General features: G+C 41.0%; 2 protein-coding genes across 2 annotated transcripts in view; one reads left to right on the plus strand and one right to left on the minus strand.

Annotated features, from left to right (window-relative positions):
• The window catches only part of Aagab (alpha and gamma adaptin binding protein), a 42,821-nt gene extending 35,911 nt beyond the window's left edge, over positions 1 to 6,910 (minus strand). The window contains exons 1-2 of the mRNA XM_019210528.1: positions 6,900 to 6,910; positions 5,669 to 5,697 (exon numbers count right to left, since the gene is read on the minus strand). Coding sequence (XP_019066073.1) covers positions 5,669 to 5,697; positions 6,900 to 6,910 — 40 coding nt within the window. The remainder of the gene's footprint in view (positions 1 to 5,668; positions 5,698 to 6,899) is intronic.
• A 171-nt stretch (positions 6,911 to 7,081) lies between these two features.
• LOC104875632 (tRNA (adenine(58)-N(1))-methyltransferase, mitochondrial-like) lies at positions 7,082 to 9,425 on the plus strand. The gene is given in 5 exon segments (XM_033756059.1): positions 7,082 to 7,234; positions 8,140 to 8,596; positions 8,599 to 8,811; positions 8,814 to 8,896; positions 8,898 to 9,425. Coding segments are annotated over 5 exon segments (1,434 nt in total).
• Positions 9,426 to 13,794: the final 4,369 nt, after the last annotated feature.

The following is a 13,794-nucleotide window of genomic DNA, read 5'->3' on the forward strand; positions in this document are numbered from 1 at the left end:
AAAAAAAAAAAAAAAAAAAAAAAAAAAGACAAGACAAGCACATTCTAAACAACCACATGGATCCTGCGTTTTAGAGTATTTACATCTCCTTTAGTGGCAGAGTAATTACACTTGCTTCCAACAGAATTAATTTACACTTTAACAATCAGGACCTCCTTTGTAAAGTCCTGCAGCAGTTAAATCATATTTTCTATGCCTCGGGGTCTTCTTTCTCAAACAGACTGCCCTCAGCAATGCAGCAGGACCTCCTGCCCTGGGGCATGTGTTTGCCAAGTCCCAGCTGCTGTGCCTCCCTTCAGAAGGCCACTCCGGCCAGTAGAGACCGCGGCCTGCGGAGCGGGTCCATGCCAGGTTCAGACTGACGTGTGTCTCCATGCTGGCCCTTGGCAAGCAAGATCTTGGCCATGAGGACCTCTGTGCTTCACAGCCTCACATGGAGACAAAAATGCTCCTCAAGTGGTTTGAGCAGAGTGTGGGCGAGGGACGCAAGGTGCATTTCCTTATTTCCTTCTTCCTGCCTCCATTTCTGGGTGGTGCAGCACTACAGAGGTGGGGGGGGGGTCGGGGACCTCTGGAGGAGTAGAAGCATCACAATTAGCAGTGAACCACTTCGGCCTCTGTTCCAGCCCTAACCACCCAGAATATGGCTTCCCCAAGTCCCCCTTTCCAATGTTAAGGCACACACTGAGACAGAAGAGAAAGCAATCAGGAAAATTACAGGAGGCAGCAGAGTCTGATGTCAGCTAAAGGGGAAAGTAGCTGTTATAAAAGACAAAGACAAGAGCTGAGTAAAATGTAACTTGGGCAAAACACCAAAGCCAGGGTTTTCATTAAACAGCAAGGTAAGGGCCTTTAAAAACCATAATGTGTCCATACTGCTGCAACCAGTTACAATTCCTGGCCATAATTTCACGAGAATGTCATAAGGGGGTCCTGCCCTGTCACGTACCTGTGTACCTGTGGCAGTCATTAACTAACAGATGACTCTCCATATGCTGAGAGCCAACCACAGTGCTGCCATGTCAAGGCCCTGGCTGCCCCCGTGGCATTGAAAGGCTAAAACTGCAGCGGTAGAGCTGGGGTTCTACACACACAAATGTCAGAAAACTCCTCCCTGGGCTCGGTGAGCAGCTGTACTGCACCCCACTGGGGCGCCTACCTGTGGCATCTGCTTCTACACAACAGGCCAGTGCCCAGGCTGCGTTAAAGCACCCAGGGAAGATGGAAAGCAGCAGCCACTTTATCAACAACACAGAGACTGACTCGGCTCTGCCAACACCGCCTCTTTACCTCTCTCTGCACACCCCTTCTCCTTGGTCATGCTCTACATTCAGACTCCAAATCCTCGCTGACTATTAGGCCACAGTGGAAAAGCTCTTAAAGTTGAAAGCAGAGGAAATCCAATCCAATCCTCCTTTTCCTCAAATTTCATTTTCTCCCAGCAGTCATCTGGAACTGGTCCACACAGCTTCAGGTACAATAACTGGGTGGGTTGATGGGGTGTGGTGGTGTACGCCCTTGATCCCAGCACTTAGGAGGCTGAGGCAGGAGATCATGAGTTCAAGGCCACCAGGCTACATACCCAGACCTTGTCTCCAAAAAGCAGAAACTGTGTTTGTGTGTCTTTGTCTGACTTAAGAAGACCTCACAACACAATGAAAGGCAAACATGCAAACAAGAATATAAAGAAGCTGGCAGGAGACTGAGGCAAAAGCCCACCCAAAAGAAGCTATCCCTGTGGACCTTAGTAGACTTGAGTCTCCTCTCTGAAAAACAAGACTCCAGGACCACTTCAAGGGCAGACAAGCAGTCACTAATGAACCCCAATCCACACCACTTACATGGGCACTGGATTGGGACTCCTGTTTTCAATTAGATCCATGATGCAGGTAATCTTGCTAGGGCTGTCTCTCGGGCTTAGTGGTCTATCTTATAGCCCTCTTTCTCATACTTTATCCTCCAATTGCAAGATCTGTTATAGTATACTCCTTTGACAGGCTAGGAAATATTCTGACCTGCTCCTTCTCATATTTGGGATCTGCCCACCCAACTTAGTAGTACAGTTTATCCAGTCAAGGCTTCAGATGGTGATCAAGACCACAGCCCATGACTCTCCTGACAAATTCACCAACCTTTCTCCCACTGAGCCCTCAGTTCAACAGTTCTGCACATGGCACTGGCTCCTTTCTCATTCCCTTCTGACAGGTTCTTGTTTTTCCTCTACTACCCAGCCAGTGAGCCACACATCTCAATGTGGTTGGAGAGCACATAATCCCCAGGAAGTAGGGCCTATGGCCCCCATCAGCTGGAAGTAGCCATATGAAGACAGAGACCCCTGCACTCTTAGCACCCAATAACACATTATGGGGATTTGGGGGGTGGTGAGGCAGGCAATTAGGGCATGGCAAAGCAATTATGCAAAATATGACTTCTCAATCACAGATCCAGGACACATGACTAAGCCCCGCACTTGGGACCAATCAGAAAGTGCTATCTTCACTTCTCACAAGAAATCAAGCAGGTTTTTCATTGGACAGCCTAGATCTGACACCAGCTTGAGGACTGGGGAACACAAAAGAGAGTCACCATCGTGCTACTGTGCTCTCTTTCACAGTGGCTGCTCTCACCCTGTAGTCTACTTCTTTACCTAGTCTACCTGGACCACAATTACTCTGCAAAGCATATTTCTCTTCCTACCATTAAAACCTTTAATAAAAGTGAAACTTTGCTTTTTTAAAAAAAGGGCAGGAATGGAAGAGAAAATACAGTTTGTGTGGATGTGTGTATGTTTTTAATGAGGGCCAAGCAGAAACCTCTAGCTCCTTAAGTTTTACAGGCTGCATGCAAAGACCACTCTATTTGTCCTAGTGACACAGCTCTTGGATAATCCCCACCCCTATTTTGGGGGAAAGAAGACTACTGAATTCCATTTTAGCATGATTCAAAATTGTGTTCTACAATCCTAAACTCATATGAAATCAGAAAAGACCCAGAATAGCAAAAGCAATCCTGAATAGCAAGAGCAGAGGAGGAAGCAACACAATCCTGGGCTTCAAGTTATATAACAAAGCTACAGTGATAAAAATAGCATGGTACTGAAACAATAACAGAAATATGGATCAATGAACAAAACAGAGAATGCAGAAAGCCCAGGCACATGCAGCCATCTGATCTGTGACACAGGGACTGAAAACATAAGCTCAAGGAAAGACAGCCTCATTAACAAATGGGGCTGGGAAACTGGCTGTCTACATACAGAACGTTAAAACTAGACCCAAAGCTCTCACCACATACTAAACTAAAATCAAAATGGATCACAGGCCTACATATTAAAACGCAATCTGCCAGAAGATAAAATAGACAAAATTCTCGAAAGACACAGGCATAGTCAAGAATTCCTGAACAGAACTCCTACTGCACAAGAAATAACATCAATGGACCAGGGATTTAGTTCAGTGGTTCTGCCACCTGCTTCGCAAGCACAAGGTCCTGAGTTTGATCTCCGGCATCAAAAAGAAAATAAAAGAAATAACATCAAGAATAAATGAAAGCATATCAAATTTAAAAAACTTCTACACAGCAAAAGACACAACAACAGATTGACAAGAAAATCTACAGAATGGAAAAAAATCTTGCCAACTATTTCCCAGACTGAGGACTAATATCTAGAATATATAAAAAACTAAAAACAAAAATTAGACCCCCCCAAATAAAAGCTCCAACAAAAAATGAGCAACTGAAATAAACAGACACTTCATAGAAGTACAAATGGCCAATAAATACTGTACATAAAAAATATGCAACATCTCTGGCCATTAGAAAAATGTAAATTAAAACAACATGGAGGTTCCGTCTTACTCCAGAAAGAATGGCTATCATCAAGAAATGAAATAATAACAAATGCTAGCAAGGCTAGGGGATGGGGTGGGTTCTAACATTGTTGATAGGAATGTAAACTAGTAAAACCACTATGGAAATCAGTATGCAAATGCAGCAAAAATCTAAAAATAGAAATTGCATTCAATCCAGCTCTTCCCTTCCTAGGTATCTTGCCAGAAAAAGTTAAAGACATCTCATTACAGTGATACATGCATATTCATGTTTATAGTAGCTCAATTCATAATACCTAAATCTTGGAAGCAGCCTGTATGCCCATCAACAGATAAACGGATAAAGAAAATGCAGCATTTACATCGAATGGAGTACTACTCTGCCACAAAGGATAACTTGAGTCATTTGTTGAAAAATGGATGGACCTTGAGACGATAACATTAAAGTACAATAATTCAGATACACGCACTTATATATCACATCATTTCCCATGTATGAGAAATCCAACATATAAATAAGGAACCAAATAAAAGATAGGTAATAGGAAAGAGGGAGCTAGATCTTTTGCAAGTGGGAAGAGGACCAAGAGAGGAAGGGAGAGGGGAAGGAGATGAAAAAAGAATTAAGATGAGTTATGTACATGGACCAACGCCCCACAATGAATGTAATCATGTACTGTAAACACGTACTAATACAAATTCTAAAATGCTAATTTTTAACTTGTGTTCTACATACAGTACATATACATCTAAAGCAGGATTCTCTTGGGGGGGTGTCATTTTGCCCCCCACGAAGACATATGTTAGCATTTAGAGACTTCCGCTCATTGTCACAAGCAGGGAGATGCTCCTGGCATCTGGGAGAGTTGTTCACAGGTCCTGCTGAACACCCCACGATTACAGGACACCCAAAGATCAAAGGGGAGCTGCCCCAAATTATCAACAGCACAGAAGCTGTGAAGCCCTGATCTAAGGAAAGAAACCTTATGAAATCGACTAAGCTTCGTCTTCATGAAACAAAAAATTCTAGAATAGAAAGTTGATTTCATTTTTTCTTACAGAACTGAAACCAGTCATTATAACTGGCACCATAATGTCCCATCCCAGCACAAATGTCTCCACCTGCATCTGATAAAAATCTTTTTCTGATAAAAATCTATGACTCATGCGTTTTCTGACTATTAACTATAAAAATTATTTGGCAATTAACCTTACTTGCTTTGAAAATAAACCATGAATGTTAAGTTTTCCAGAAAAAGAAAAAGTAAAACCTAAACAGGACAACTATAAGATGAAAATATGTATTCTTAGGATAACAATAATATCTATCCGCGGCAGATGCTAATTTACTCTGAAAGAAGACATATGAGCCAGGCATGGTGGTGCACGCCTGTAATCCCAGCACTCTGGGAGGCCGAGACAGGAGGATCCCAAGGCAGGAGGATCCCAAGTTCAAGCCTAGACTGGGCAACTTAGTGAGACTCTGATTCAAAATAAAAAATAAAAAACAGGTTGGCGATGTAGGTCAGTGTGAAGGCCTTGGGTTCAATCCCAGTACTAAAAAAGGAGGAAGAAGAGGAGGGGGAGGAAAGGCATGACAAGGAGGACGACGATAGTGACAACAGGAGGAGGAGGGGGAACAAGAAATGACAAACATGTCCAAGATGAATTTATAAAACAGAGTAAGTTTAATGAATTTGTTCTGTAACCTCTGTATTCAAACAATGAAAATAAGTTTGGCCCACTGGATAATGTCCATAAAGCTAACAAATCCAAAGTCCTACCATTCAAAAGGCCTTCAAGAAAGGTAAAATCAAGCCAGGCATGGTGACACACACCTGTTACACCAGCACTCAGGAAGCTGAGGCAGGAGGATAGCCATGAGTTCCAGGCCAGCCAGGACTACATAGTGAGACCCTGTCTAAAAAAAAAGGTAAAATCATCACTGGGCAATAGACAATCAAGAGATCACAGAAAAAAGAAAACACTGATAAGTTGGACTTTATCAAAATTTAAAACTTTTGCATTTCAAGAGACATCAAGAAATTGACAAGCCACAGAATTGGAATAAAATATTTGAAAATTATATATCATCCATAAGGGATCTGTAAGAATATATAAAGAACTCTTATAATTAATAAGAACACTGAATAGATGTTCCATCAAAAAGATATGAGGCCAGGGATTTAGCTCAATGGTTCTGCTGCCTGCTTTGCAAAAGCAAAGTCCTGAGTTTGATCCCCGGGACCAAAAAGCAAAACAAAAAAACCCAACCAAACAAAAAAGATATATGAATGGACTGTATGCATCAAAAAAATTCTTAATATCTTCAGTTATTAGGGAAACACAAATCAAAATCACAACGAGATACTTCATATTCACTGGAATAGTTATCATGAAAACTACACACAATAACAAGCTATCAGAATGTAGAAGCGTGACACGGCATGGCTACTCTGAAAGACGGCATCGAGGCAGTTTCTTACGACTTTAATATAAACTTACCATACAACCCAACAACCCCCTCCTAGGCATCCACCCAACAGAAACAGAAACATGTGCACACAAAAAGTTGTACAAGGATGTTCATAACAGATTATTCACAAAAGCTAAAGTGCAGAAATAATCCAAATATCCACCAATTGCTAAACGGATAAACACGTAGTGGCACAAAGGGATATGAAGTACATGTTACAGATGAACCTCAAAATTAGGAAAGAAACTAAACACAAAAGACCTCATCTTATACGATTCCATTTAAATAAAATCTCCAGAAAGCCAGGTGTGGTGGTGCATGCTTGTAATTCCAGCACTCAGGAGGCTGTGGTAGGAGAATTAGTTTGAGGCCGGCCTGGACTACACAGTGAGTTCAAGATCAGCCTGCACTGCATAGAAAGACCCTGTCTCAGAAGACAAACAAACAAACAGCCCAGAAAAAGGAAACAATACAAAAAGCACTATAAAGACAGGAAGAACATTAGTAATTGCTGAGAGCCAGGGGTGGGAAGGAGGAGTAATGAAGATAACCAAAGGTTTTCTTCTGGGATGACAGAAATGCTCTAATATTACACTGTGACCATGACGATGCAACTCTGTTAAAAATATTAAGTATCAATGAATGCTCAAAACAAGTGGATTCTACTGAATTTGTATTACTCCCTAGTCAGTAAGATGAGCCAATTGTCGGGCTTGTCTGCTGATACTACTGATGGTGCAGGGGACTGGGGCACATGTTTCAGGTACTTGGCACAATGGAGGCTCCTGCAAAGACACTCAGTAAATACCTGCGGAATCATGTTCAACTGGCTCAACACCACTGGGGGCATATGCATGACCGTTACTTTGGGCGGCATGGGACAGTCACATTAGGTGGTATTAAGCCACCCAGTGGGACAATCATACATGTACAGCCCCGTCATGAACTTGTTACTGTCAGAAGCTAAGAAGAGGATAGAACTCTGCACAATTTTGTTCCCCTATAAAGGTCGGGCACAGCCCTAGCAGAATTCAGACAGAATGCAACTGCTCTACTGGCATCAGAGTGCTGCTTCTTACCAGATGAGCCCACATTTTCCTGCTTGGAGCAAACCAATTTTGATCCAAATGTGGTGATGTTTTTTTCCAATTCTGTATAGAACCAGCCATCAGGCCTGAATGGAAAATTAAACCTTAAATAGGTTGTTACTGAGTCTAAAATATCAACAAAGGCTCCTTAAGAGTTTCACAACTGTCCTAGTCCATCTACCTAAACCAACATCAATCTTGCTTCCTGGATAAATAATTATTAGAGCTGGATTGTGGTATCGGTGTGCACTGGCTCCAATACAAATACAATCTCATGTCCAAATTACCATTCATGACAGACACATTTAAAACAATTTTCATACTTTAACCTTATAAAAATGACTTTATATCAGATTTCATTATTTATTGGGTGACATTATTTGTTGAAGAATTATACAGGGTAAAAAGCAGCAAGTTATTTAAACCAAATGACCACTGCATACTTTCTAGATGTCTTTACCTCTTGCTCCACAAAAACAAGCAGTTAGGTAGCCCAGAAATAAAGGTCTGAGTCTAGACATGCTGTGAATCTTCCAAAATGCTACAATTCTTTGTGTATTGTAAGTGGCTTCATGCAACTTAAGACTGATGCAAATTATGGTTCCACTGGTATTTTTCCTCCTCCTCTCCAAACTGCACCCCTCTCCCAGTTACTGGGAAGGACAACACTTTACAATTATTTCACTCATCAAAAGTATCTTTAAAAATTAATCTAAATTCATTTCTGCACCCCTTTGGGCTGCAGTTTTTTGAGGAAGCCAGGTCACCGTGTTATGAGTCCTCACCTAGAGACACAGAAGATGGAGAGCCAGAGCGCCAGACGGTGCAAAGGGAAGTCTCCGGATGGAGTAATCCCCATCTCTCCTTTGGCACGACCAGGATTTTGGGGTCTGATGTCTGTCATCGCTGGAAAGCCTCAGACTGCAGACATGGTGGGAGGGGTCAGCCCCTCGGGATCTTAGGATCCTGGGGACTCCAGGGCAGAGCAGAGCCAGCCCAATCCCCTGCAGTGGGAAAGTGGGTTTCCCCACTGCCCACCCTGGCTCAGGCGTCTCCCGCTTCTTGCCCAACTTTCAGAAAGGGATCCTTTCAGGCCAGAGAGCTGATTTTAGCTGAGACTGGGGAGGGAGAAACTCACTTAAAAAAATTATTTAGGTTGAGCAACATCAGACACTTAAATAATATGTGGGGGTTAGTCCTGTTCACAAGATCGTGGGAAAGTTCCCCGGCCAGGTACTGACAAGTTCCCTTGGTAAGCATTTCATGCTGCAGAGGACAGCACTGGAAGACTATGTGTTACTGATGAAAAGAGGGACTGCCAACACATCCCCAAAGGACATGAACACGGTACCGATGAGGACAGGTATCAACCCAGGCGATACTGTTTTAGATGCAGGCTCTGGCTCTGGTGGAAAGAGCGTTTATCCAAAGCAGTTGGATCACAAGGCCAAGTCATAAGTTTTGAAATACGAAAGGACCATCATGATCTGGCTAAGAAGAATTTACAAACACTGGCACGATTCATGGAAATTAAGTCATGTAGAAGAATGTCCAGATAATGTGAATTTCATTGACAAGGATATTTTGGGAGCAGCTGAAGACATACAATCTTTAGCATTTGATGTGGTACCTTTGGATATGTTAAATCCTCTAGTTGCAATGCCTGCTTTATACCCACGTCTTAAACACGGTGGTGCATGTGTTGTATATCTAGCAAACATCACACAGGTTATTGAACTTTTAGATGGAATTCACATCTGTGAACTTGCTCTCATTGAACTCATTGTGAGTGACTGGTTGGTTTGCTGTGCAAAACACAGAATTGGAATTTTACCTCAAAAAGCAGAACCTAAAATCAACACAGATCCACAATTACATCCTGAAAAGGAAAGTGAAGATGAAGAAGAATCACAGTCTGATTTTCCATATGGATCCTTTCCCTATATTACAAGACCTGTCCACTGGCAAACTGATCATACAGCTTTCCAAGTTAAGGAAGGTCAAACCACAATAACCAAGTATCTCAGATGACAGCAATGGATTTGAAGACAAAAAAGTATCAAATGAGAACTTTATACTGCTAATCACTACTTTCATAGATTGATACTTTTTAGCTATCACTCTGGTTGTGTAAGTTTTACATAAAAGTTTGAAAAATAACAAAAGCTAAAGAAAACTGTGTAATATTGCAAAATTGCTTAAGTGTTCCATTTGGACACTTGTCTTGCATTTTAATTTCGTAGCTAATGATTCCAAGTTGCTTTAATTGAACCATCTTATTCTTCACTTCCTATAAACCATTTCATAGATCTGTCCTTTTTAATGAAAAACATGTCTTTTTTCTTTTCTTTGCTTGCTTGATGGTCATTGGCTACTGAAATAAAATAGGCATTTTAAGATAAATTTTAAATAAAAAAAATAGCCTAAAATTTCACGCAAAAAGTCAAATTCTCTGTTCTACAAGCAGGGAAACAAAGTGGACACCAACATGTTCAATTATTAATACTGCATTTTATCTACAAAGGCTCCACCACGAAAGAGTAAGTGTAAAGTTATTTTGAGAACTGTAGAAGTTTTCATTTTAGTAGTAAAACCTTACACTGCAGTTTTTCCTGTCTCTACCTCCACTGGGAATATACAGTTCTGGCTGCCCCAAAGTTGACTGTGTCTGACAAGCAAAGAACTAGAACTGAATCTTGGCTCAAAACTTTGATGAGCTGAACAACTTGGGGAATGCACAGCTTCTCTGAGCTTTAGTTCACACACACACACATAAGCCTACAATGGAACACAACAGTCCCTTTGGGACTAGAGAGGTAAAGAACTTGTCTCCCTTCTCCTTAAGTTGATGACTGAACATCCCTCTTTTAATAAACATAAAATCTTAAACCTGAGTGAAATTATAGGTAGACTCTTCCCACCACAAGAAAATGAGCAACTTTGCTTTAGCGAAAAACTAGCACTTATTCCTGAGCAGACCAAACGGCTCCATTCAGAACATCTCTGGAGGCTGCAGAAAAATCAAGCTCTTGTCCCTATTCTATTGTTAGACAATGTTGACTAAGTGGTACAAAATCCTCTACCTTTGAAATGAAAATGTTCTCCTCAGTAAGTGACCTTAAGTGTCTTTTTTAAGTATGAGAAGGAGTCTGACAGACCTGAAACAAAGCCCCAGTCTTACAGAAGAAAGCATGTTTTCCAAAGAAGCAATTTCATAAATGATGGCTGGCTCTGCCTATGTCATTCCCAAAACCTCGTTTATTTATCCATCACATAATTGAGCTTTCTGGTTCACAGTTTAGGAACCCAAGGACCAGAGGGTTATTTCTATAGACAAATGCTTATAAATTCCAAACACAAAAAGTTAAATTTCCTGCTGTACAAGTCATGTGTCTCCCAAGCCTTTAAAGGATTAAGTAACCCCCCTCAACACACACACATTTTACATAGCATTCAAAAAACTAAGAATGCAAGAATCAAATTAAGAAGCATTATACAAACTATTATAAAAATAAGAACTTAACCCCATAGAATGTTACACCTAGACAGGATGTTAAGAGATGATCTGGAGCAATCTTTTATTTTGTGACTAATATATGTTTCTACTTTGCGTTCAATCAAGAAAAGTAAAAATTCAGACATTGTACAAGACTATCAACCCTGCATAGTGCCTTAAAAATATATATGTATAGAAGGTGACTGATATGCATGTGTATATGATTCATTATATATAATATATTTAATAATACTCTAGTATAGGTCCTCTGGACAAAGTTGTTTTTCCCTCTCCAGAATTAAGACTTAACTATCCCAAATGGTAATGAAAGCATTATTTTCAAACCTGCTTTAAGAGTAAATTCTATCATTTCTTGCATCACAGCCACCACCTGACATGAAATAGTACTGATAACTATGGCCTTCCCAGTCCATTCTTACATCCTATGCACCCAAATCCTGAATCTGAACACAGGACCCAGCGCTGTAAACTGTGGCAAGTCCCCTTGTCTTCCAAGTCACGGTTTCATCTGGAAAATGGGATAACCTGCCTTTACGGGAGCACAGCACCAACCTAAATGATGTGCAAACACATCTGCAGAGTACTGAGGTACATGTACACGTGTGTCATTACTAGAAGAGCTCCAAATTCCTACATTTCACTGAAAGAATCTTGTCCCAGATGTTCCAGATATTTGCTCAGACGCAGAAACTGAATGGCCTACAGTTGCTGACTTAGCACTACACACTTTAAAACTAAACAAGTCTCCAGGGACTTCCTATCTAAAGTCCTTTCCACGTAAGTAGAGTACAGTATTAAGACTTACGTATCTACATTTTAGTATTTTCACAGATGGTATATACGTTTTCACTACATTTCTCTTTAGGGCGGGAAAAGTATCTTACTCATCACGTTAGCCACAGTCATTGGCAGAGAGACTATCTCCGTAATTAATACTGAGCAGACCACTGTACACTTTTCCAAGATAAAAGTAAAATGTTCATAAAACATGTGCTGTGGAAAGCGCTCCGGCCCTGGGGTTTAGTCCCTTGCTCTTACGCTGTATATAACCTGGCACAAGCTCCTTAAGCCTCTTAAGCTTCATTTCTCTTTAAAGTCTACACTGTGTGGGAGCAATGCTCCTCATCTGCTGTATGACCTCTAACCAGAACACTGCACACAAAGCCACTGGGTGACAAAGGGGTGTTTCTCCCAAGACCATACATATACTTTATCCACAGTAGAGACCAATGATTCTTAAGTATATTTCTAACAAACGTGGTTATTTGGCTATGAAATGTTTCCCACTGTTGGTTAAAACCATTAAAATGGACCGAATGTGCAAAGAAAGAGAAACGGAGAATGCCCAAAGGCTCCTCTTCTTGATACAAGACATGGAAACCAAACTTCCCCAACAGGGGTATCAGGGCTGATCCAAAACTCCCCTGTGGGCAAATTAACACTGGACACTTGAAAAAAGTTATCAGGGTAGATTTGTCTTGTATCCCCAAATTAAACTCGACTCATGACTAATTCAATTTTTAGTTATGGTAAAAACAGTGAACACTAAGTAAATACTTCATTGTAATGCTATCTACTGCCACCCTCCTCATAACCTTGGAAGAAATGATGAGCCACCTTTCCTTACTCAAATAATCTGTTCACTAACTGTTCCAGTTTTATTCGTCACTACATAACATTGATGGTATCACAAAGGAAAGATCATCAATTTCTACATGAACTGCTGATATTTAAGACATTTCACATACAGAAATGGGTTTTACAGAATTTCCCCTTCGATAATGCAGGACTGTACAATGTTACTATCTGCCAACTAGAAGTAACCAGCAACTTCAGGCAGGGTCACCTTTGACAATTCTGTTTTTTTTTTTTTTGGTTTTTTGAGACAGGGTCTCACTATGTAGTTGAGACTGACCTAGAACTCACAATGTAGCCCAGGCTGGTTTCAAACTCACAGTGATCCCATATTCAAGTCCTACCTTAGTGACTGAACCAGACTTGTGTCAAAATTTAAAAAGGCTGAGCAGTGATCCTCCTGCCTCAGCCTCCCGAGTGCTGGGATTACATGCATGTGCCACCATGCCCGGCCCAATTCTGACTTTTAAAGCATATGACAGAGCACCAGGGCCATCAGAATACTGTACTTATCATTCTGAAGTTGTCTCTGAGAGGACTCCCATATATCATTATTGGGAATCCAAGTGCACCTAGTGGAAAATGCAAATGCATACTTGGAAACTTAAACCAAGAATCTTGAGTAAATGCTAATATATTCACTAGATAATATGATATATAAAGGAAACATTTTTATGTAATGTAAAAGCTATCCGGATACAGGATGGGTGGGGTTGAATCTCAGTAGTAGAGCACTTGCCTAGCATGCATAGAGCCCAGAGTTTGGTTTGATTCTGGAGGAACAAAGAAACAGCAAAAAAAACAAAACAACAAAACAAAAAAAAGCTGTGGAACTGTTCATATACCTGTAACCTATTAACCCGACTTAAAAATATAATTTAAGGCTCTGGGGGGGTGTACATAATTCAGGGACAGGGCACTTGCCCAGCACACACAAGGCTATGGGTTGGGTCTCCAGAACACCACACCGCACACACACAAGCCAAGTTAAAAATTGTGTATGAAATGTAATTGCAATTATTTCTTCTTTAAAACCTATATATTGCAGCCAGGTGCTGTGACACACACCTGTCTTTCCAGCATTTGGAAAGCTGAGGCAGAAGGATCCCATATTCAAGTCCTACCTTAGTGACTGAACCAGACTTGTGTCAAAATTTAAAAAGGCTGGGGGGGATGGGTTTGACCCTCATACTAGGCAGGGGGAGGGACCGAGAAAAACCAAACCTACATATTAGGGAAAAGGCTGGA

Source organism: Fukomys damarensis, unplaced genomic scaffold, assembly GCF_012274545.1.
Source record: "Fukomys damarensis isolate Sample0158 unplaced genomic scaffold, DMR_v1.0_HiC HiC_scaffold_25, whole genome shotgun sequence".
Classification (NCBI taxonomy): domain Eukaryota; kingdom Metazoa; phylum Chordata; class Mammalia; order Rodentia; family Bathyergidae; genus Fukomys; species Fukomys damarensis.